This window comes from Nicotiana attenuata, chromosome 3 (genome assembly GCF_001879085.1).
Source record: "Nicotiana attenuata strain UT chromosome 3, NIATTr2, whole genome shotgun sequence".
Classification (NCBI taxonomy): Eukaryota; Viridiplantae; Streptophyta; class Magnoliopsida; order Solanales; family Solanaceae; genus Nicotiana; species Nicotiana attenuata.
The window spans coordinates 70388747-70397446 of NC_031991.1; the positions used below are offsets into that span (position 1 = coordinate 70388747).

An 8700-nucleotide genomic window follows, 5' to 3' on the forward strand; every position below is an offset into this window, starting at 1 on the left:
GAGGCCATTTTCTCCTCTCATTCCCTCGACCCTTACTGTTCATATACTCCCAAATCTGAGGTCTTATTTATCCAACTATGGTTTCTTATTGTTGTCTTCTTCTCTGAAATAATATTGCTTGTCGATCTTGGACTCGGCCACGTGTAACTTCAGCAATTAGGGTGACTCCGAGTCAGAGACAGATTTAGGTCGAGTTCTGTGAATTCAACTAAACAAATTGCTTTCGACTCAAAATATATATATAGTAAAAACACAACTATTGTGAACTTGCTAATTTAAAATTCTGGATTCATCTCTGATTTAAGTTTTGCAGTAAGAAAGGGGAAAAAGAGGCAGAAAACCCCATATTTTTTCCTCTTTGGAGTTGACGCTAAAGAGAGAAAGCTAACATGCAAGATCTTAACAAACAACAACATACTCAGTGTAATCCCCTTATAAGTGGGGTATTGGGAGGGTAGAACGTACACAGACCTTAACAACATACTCAGTGTAATCCCATAAATGGTATCTGGGAAGGGTTAGAACGTACGCAGACCTTACCCTTGCCTTTAATCCCACTTGCTTTTTGGAGAGGAAGAAGTGGTGGTTGAAGAGTTGAGCTAAGGAGGGAAAAGAGAAGGGTTTTTTGTCAAATATCTGTCAAGTTGCTATCACGTGAACTGAAGGGGCACAATTAGAGAATGCTATATCCCTTCACTTCCCATAAAATCAGTTGTAAACTACAACAAGTACTAAGAGTGAGTGTCCCCTCCATTTTCTTTCTTTCCCCCAAATTCCTTTTCATACTTTTAAAGCTTAATAATTCAACAGCTAGCTAGAGAAAGAAACCTTTCTTCTTCTTTAGAGGACAATATTACAGCTCTCTTTGTCTCTACAGGTAACAAACCATTGCCTGTCTTTCTCAATCTCCAGTATTTCCAGCTATCTTATAATGCATAGAGTAATCCCACAAAACACATTATAGCCACTAGCTACATATATTTATTCTGTCATTCTCAACCAAAAAGCTATGTTATCATCAACATATTGAAAATCCACATATAGTTATCCTTCCCTCTTTCTCAATCTCTTTCTTGATTATGCACTTAGGCAAAATCCTAGCTTAACCTAAGAGATTAATGATTATTTGTCTGTCTCAAGAGTATTAATTAACCTTGTTTTGCTTCTTGCTGCAGCTAGCTTAATAAATTGACAAACTCAGAAGATGTTGTGGTTCTTTCAACTTCAACAAAAAAGCTAAGAGTAGTACTACTTGTGCTTGTATATCCGTCCTTCTCAAAGCTCTAGTCCCACTTCAATGTATCCGTCAAGCAACAGCTGTAATTACAGCCTCAATATTTCCTCCTCAAATAACTTATTCCACATTCCATCTCCTAATTCTATGCAATATGAACACGAACTTTTCCAATATTTTCATGACCATCATCTCCTTCAACCCCAACAACAACTACTCTTGACTACACCTGATCATTACATGGCAGCAGATTCCAACAAAGATACCGTAATCAGTAGTACTAATCAAGATCCTGAAGAAGTTGAATTACAAGGCAGCTGCAACAACAAAAAAGGTGACAATAAGAGAGTTGCTGCAGCTTACAAGAAAGATAGACACAGCAAGATTAATACTGCTCGCGGCCCTAGAGATCGAAGAATGAGACTTTCTCTCGATGTTGCTCGCAAATTTTTCAATTTGCAAGACTTGCTTGGATTTGATAAGGCCAGCAAAACTGTAGAGTGGTTACTAACAAAGTCCAAATCTGCTGTCAATGAGCTCGTCCAAGGCATAAATAAAGAAAATTGCAGTACTGCTAATATTGGTGCAATTAGTACATCCTCTACTACATCTGAGTGTGAAGTTGTATCAGGATTTGATGAATCTACAACCACTAATGATATTCAGAAGCAGCCAAATAGAGGTAAAGTAGGGGAGAAGAAGAAGGCTAATAAACTAGTTCGTAGAGCTGCATTTAATCCAGTGGCAAAGGAATCAAGGAAACAAGCTAGAGCGAGGGCAAGGGAGAGAACAAAAATAAAGAAAAGCTTCTTAAATATTGGTGATCAGTCTATGGCGGCTGATGAATTAAAACGATTAGGATGTTGGAGTCCTTTTGAAACAGGTGAAGAATCAGGTATTCAAGGTACTAATCATCAAGTTGAAGAACACATTACGCACAACGAGGAGCATATTTTAGGGACTAAAGAGAATGTTGATGACTGTAATTTGGTTGTTACTGGCAACTGGAACCCATATACCATCTTCAATTATCACCACAATACTGAAATTTCTCACGAGGTAGGTTTTACTCTTTGTATAAATCCAAGATTTAATCTTTAAGAGTTCAAGATTTTGATAAAAAGGGCAGTTCGGTGCAAAAAAATTCCGGTTTACACTATTTATATATATATGGTGTAAAAAAATTGTGGGTTCAATCGAACTATTGCTTGATTATTACATCAACCGATGAGTATAACCACATAAGAAGAGAATTTGGATGACTTCCAGTTAAGCTTTAGAGATTCATGAGTTCTAAGCCAAATTCTTTTAGTACTTGGTTTTAAATATTCTCGTCAGCTTTATTTAATGATTTATTCCTTCATTTTCGTTATATTTTTTCTTCCTGCAGCAACAATTTACAAACTTCCAGTTTTCTGGGAAGTTTTGGGAAGCTTAGGAGAAGGAAATTCAATGCGCCACCTGTTGTTGATTTAGTGCAACTCAACCAGAAGAAGACTATTTGGTTCCATTGGTAATGTAAAATAAATTTGTCTATTTCATTTTGCGTATTCTATGAATAACTTGTTTGTAAATAGATTGATCCTTTTTTTTTCTCTTCCTTTAGTCATTCCAAAAATGTAATCAAAATTAATTTTGAATTTTAATGGGGAACATGAACCTTAACTTGTTTGGTATTGATGTATAGTTAATTAGTTATGTTGATAATTAATCAAACCTCCTAAAAACAACAAAAAGAAAATAGTCCCTCTTATGTATACTAATCACTAGAGATGGGATAACCGGCACTTGAAAAGTTCCATTCTTTGATCATTTAATTACCTGCTTAATCAATTTTACAAAATCTCCCGGTTTTTCTTTTTCAAATTTAATCATAAAATTTGATCCGATTGAGTTTATATCAAGATAATGTTTATCTAAATATTATGTGAACAAACTTTTTATGACGAAGTAGCAAAATCACATAAAAGATACTCCATGCATTTTGGTGTTTTTTATATATCTTATAGATTCTATTTACATATAGAGAAAATATATATTTCAGTTTTCTGCTATTATAGTACTTAAGATTCAACAATTTAACTGCTCTACCTGTAGCATCTTCCTATATATTTTGAGATTGACAGTACTCGATATATCATCAACCAGAATTATATATGTATGTTATTATTCGAGAACATGGAAAACCGTCAACATCTGGGTCCATGTCACTCTTATAATTGAATTCAGTCCTTTATATATGTTATTTTGAATTTATGATTAATGCACACTACCTAGTTTACATGATTCTCTACTCTTATTTGCTTTTTCGTTTTGAAGCTGTAAACAACTTGCAACTTCTTCTAATAAGTTAACCATGTATTTAGTGTAATATTGGAAGAATGAAGTTGAGGTGAGACTAGATGGGACAAGCCTAAATGCAAAGATTTCAAATATTTAGGCTTGTTGGGAGCGTGATAGATGAAGATGTTACGCATAAAATTAAAGTAGCTATGATGATTGAAAACGAAAAGTGTCACTAGAGTGTTATGTGACAAAAGAATATATATATATACCTCCCAAAGTAAAAGACAAGTTTTATTGAACAGATGTAATTAAGACTAATATTGTACGAGAGTGAATGTTTTGGCCTCGAAAATCTAACATATCTAAAGATCAATTTCGTAATTTTTATTATATATGGCCTGATCAGATATGCTTAAATGGAGCAACATGAACAGTAAATTCATATAGCCGACCCACCTTGCTTTGTATTAAGGAATTGTTGTTATCATATTTAGTTATAGGCATAAAGTAAAGTCTACAACACTAAGATTAACTTAATTGGTTGGTATGTAATTAAAATCCCACATTGGTAAAATTAGTTTAAAAAATTATACATATAAGTTGTAGTGATACTCTTAATGATGTGAGGATTTTTGAAGAAAAAAAAAGTATAGGCTTGGCATGGAGTAGACAATATCACACTATATTAACAGTATCTTTAGGCTGACTTAGCCTAGCAACTAGTATCAGAACCGATAATTCGACACAATGAGTATGTTGACGACAGAATGGTGAAGTTATTTCTTTACTATTTTTACCATGCCAAAGGTAGCTTGGATACCCATGCACACAAGAAAAAGCTAGCTTTGGCTTCGGTGGCCATAAATGCTCGATCATGTGGGTGGTACACAGAAACTCTAAATCATCATTTGTGACCTCAATCCCTCCTTAATTGTTTGTTATCTTTGTATGGAAATTCATAAGAAATAAGATGACAGTAATAATAGTAGTGCTTAATTAGTTTCTCTATGATTTATCATCGTTGCCAGCATTATTAATTACTATAATTCTATTATATCCATTTATCTATTTAAAGTGTAGCCAGGCAAGATGAGTGGCCAAGAGAGTCTCTCTATTAATTAGTTGTGAGCTTTCACAATTGGTATTATGTTCTATTCGACCATAACGAGACAAAATTAAATGAACTCTTCATTTACGTCTCAAAAGTCAAAGAAGAGGATAATGTTGTAATATTATGGATGATTTACTAGGTTACATTCATAGTATTTGATCCTACTAATAATAAGTCATATCTAAGGGACACTAATTAATGTCCTACGAGAATGGAAGTATAGTGGCTTTTCCACTATTCCTAGACGCCATTTTCACTTTTCAGGTAGGAAACAAATATTAAGATATGCCGTTTACTTCAATTAAGATATATATTCTATCATTGCATAATTTAGATTTCACATAAAAGATGGATTTCTAAGTTATATGAACTCAAATCCATTGTTCAATGACTTTAAAATGAGAGAGACGAGTCAATTTATATATATATATATATATATATATATATATATATATATATATATATATATATATATATATATATATATATATATATATATATATATGTATATATACGCTNTAGAAATGTTTCCGCAAATGGCTTGCCTGACAAGGGTGTCAGGAGCCCTCATGACCTATTGTGAAAATGGGTCGTGACAGATGCATTATGGTTAAGTCAAGTGGCAAGCTAATATAAAGCCACTTGGCAAGTTATGACAATATTTATTATAGTATTTAATTTAAATTGAAAGGCGGGATATTTATTTTAATTTAAATAAAAAGATAGTAAATATGATTCTTTTGAATCTAAATGGAAAGAAAGTTAAATTTGAATTGATTGATTAATTAATTAGGAAAGCTAATCAACACATAAATGTTCTAATTCAAACGAGAGGCTCAGCGAGTGAGGGGAATTGTTCTAAATAATGAGAAAGAGTTTTTTGAAATTTGAGTTCACAACAAAACAACAGAAAAACAAAACGTGATTGTTACTAGAAATAAACTAAAAAAATAGGTTCGAACCCATAATCATAATTACCGCGTTATTGGATCGAAACTTAACTTTCGTAACTACCTGAGGGATAATGTTTAACTATGAATCGACTTAGACATTGGCTAAACAAATGTCAATTGTGTTGCCTTACGATAAAATTAATTATCCAATATTTTATAATTTATTTTATATCTCAATTGTTTGGAAGACATATATTTTTTAAATTTTTTATTTTTCTATTTAGCGCTAGCAATTGTTATGCTAAAATAGATAAGAAGGGAGGATAGATTCTTTTCTAATGGCTCATGTATGGACAATGACCTTTTAGCGCGTTGTTGATATTTATGTTCTCTCAAATTGTATGAGCCAACTGATCGAGCAACCGACGGGGTCAAATATATATATATATATATATATATATATATATATATATATATATATATATATAAAATTAAACAGAACCTAATTTCTCATGGCAGACATTGTTCCTCAATGATCGGTACTGGATTAATAAGCAAAGAGAAGAGCACTCACAAAAGGATAAATAGGTTGAAAGAAAGGTGTTAAAAAGGTATTGTTTAGGTTAAATGAACCGAAAAAAAAAATGCACAAAAGTGGGGAACATAGGAATAAACCATATCCAAAATGATTATCTTATTTCTCGATGGCAAGACTCTCTAAACTAATTAGCTATTGATAAGCGCCTTTACAAGAAAAAAAATTATATCTCCAATATAGGATATATATATGTCTTCGCTAGAAATTAAAACGGGAAAAGAAAATTATACATTTAAAATACGGGGTGTCACAGCTTTTCTTAATTTTCTTTTCTTTTGTTTCATGGTTTTACATTTTTGCTTTGTGTTAGGAGTATTCGAATTTTCAGAAACAGTCCATTCATCATGTATTTTAGTCGCATGCAATCCAAAATGCGTTAATTTAGTTAGGCCCCGTCAGTGAGTTAGTCATTCGTTGTCCGGAAAGAAGCTATGTTGGCCCAAGGGTAGTCAACTGAACGCCCTTCGCCGAATATTATACTACATATAAGATAAAATATTATTTGTTATTGAATTTTCTTTCTTCGTCACTATCCGTTGTTATATGTTCTTTTCCTTTATTCTTTACAACTGACGACAAATACTACTTAAAAGTCTTTACATGTTAATATATACTTACTCCAATCCAAATAAATGACGAGAGTTGCACACATGATACCTGAAAAGAAATCCACCTTTTCGTCCATGGGACCAAAGACTTGAACAACAATATATAGTCTCCAAAGAAAAATTTTTGCCACGCTCGATATCTTTAGCTGAATGGGGATCGGAGGACTCGTCATTATATTCCAACTTGAGAATTATGTGTCTAAATAATGAATTTAATTCTCTGCTAGTTAAATTAGGTAGTAGTAGTGGATGTTAAATAGCGCAACAGAAAGGAGAAGAAAGAAGACAGACGTCAAAAAGTATTGAAAAATAATTTGGGAAATGAGTAATTAATGATAAGGGTAAATAAAAAATTATCTTTCTCTTAATTTGCTAAAATAGACGAGTAAAAGTGAACATATATTTTTAATATATAGTAGATAAGTAAAAGTAAACAAAGAAAGTAGTAATAATTATAGCAGTAATAGTTGACTTGGAAGAAGCGAGCAAATGAACTTTACAGTCATAAAAGGGATTCTAAGTTTCAATTTTCAATCTTTCTTTTTTTCATTTCTCGTCCAGTGTGACCAGTATTCACGTTAAGATCTCGATTAATTCGAGTTCAGTTTACGTAAAACCCACTAAAGAAAAAGCACTTTCTACCAAATTCTTTTTGTTCATCTCTTTCATTGCTTAGGCAGTGGCGGATCCAGGATTTTAAAGTTATGGATGCTCGCCGATAAAAATTTCAAAAGAAGAGAAAAAATAAATTTACTTGTGGGTGCTCGCTCAATATTTATCTAAATATTTGTACAGTTGCCTATATAAATTTATTAATATGATCAAAGTTAATGGGTGCTTAAGCACCCACAACTCCCTATGTGCATCAGGACAGCGGTGCTACTCCCCTGTGCCACAACATATATACAGGGGCGACTCTAAGGCTTTGGATAGTGAAGTCGTTGCTTTAGACCCCCAAAATTTGAATGCCACAAATTTATTTTAAATTCTTCTTATTATTATTACTATATACTATATAATTTATTTAAATAATTAGTATAAGAAAAGTGTTACAATATATTTTTTTTTGTTACTTTGAGGTTATTTTACAACAACAACAACAAACCCAGTATGCTCCCAACAGGTGGGGTCTGGGGAGGGTAGTTTGTACGCAGACCTTATCCTACCTAATGCAAGTAGAGAGGTTGTTTCCAATAGGGAAAATTTCACATAAGAACAATTGAGCTTCCTACTTTTCAATTTTATAGCCTTTATTTCAATTTACAACCAACCAGCCAAAAAATATAGGCTAAGATTCAACATCCAACTCCAATAGGTTCTCAAAATTACTATTTAATTTTTAAAAAAGATTGCTCAAGCTTTTAAGTTAATTTTCGAATCAGTAACTGTGACTCAAATATTAGTTCAACAAACCAAATCCATTTGGGTGGTGAAAATTAGATTTTTACAAGCTAAAATATGTGGGTTTAAATTTTGAATTTGATTTTGTGAGAAATTTGGAGTGGGTATTATTTAGACTTGTTAGAAATTGTATAAGGAGGTTGTATATAAAATTTGAAGTCATTTAATGGAGATTTGGACTGGTTTTGAACAAGAATTACAACTGAAAATCGTGGAAGAAGTTCGTCTACAGACGCTTGTATAAATATGTATAAAAGTGTATAATAGTGTATAAGTTGTGTTTATACACTCATATACACTATTATACAAGATTATACATAATTATACAAAAAACTGACATCGTCTTCTTCCTTGTGTCTTTTCTGAAATTTAACTCAAATCTTGCTTAAATCTACTCCAAATCACTTCAAATTTAAACTTTGAACACCTTTTGATATTTTCAATGAATTGGAACAACACCCAATCCAAATAACTAACAAACTAAAAAAATTCTATTTTTGAAAGCAAAGCTTTGAATGACCTTCAATGGTGGACTTTTACGTACTCTTCGATTTTTTTACATTGCAACC

At 32.3% G+C, this 8700-nt stretch overlaps 1 protein-coding gene across 1 annotated transcript; it reads left to right on the forward strand.

Moving 5' to 3' along the window:
* Window positions 961-2880, forward strand: LOC109224707 (transcription factor DICHOTOMA-like). Its single transcript, XM_019389233.1, has 2 exons — window positions 961-2293; window positions 2625-2880. The coding sequence occupies exons 1-2, from the start codon at window positions 1298-1300 to the stop codon at window positions 2670-2672; spliced, it is 1044 nt and encodes a 347-aa protein (XP_019244778.1). The 5' UTR covers window positions 961-1297; the 3' UTR covers window positions 2673-2880.

What these genes read in the sequence shown, in the direction of transcription:
- LOC109224707 (XM_019389233.1), top strand. Translation starts at nt 1,298, where the DNA reads ATGTATCCGTCAAGCAACAGCTGTAATTACAGCCTCAATATTTCCTCC. An exon ending in ATACTGAAATTTCTCACGAG is followed by an intron (nt 2,294 to 2,624) that starts GTAGGTTTTACT and finishes TTCTTCCTGCAG; the next exon opens with CAACAATTTACAAACTTCCA.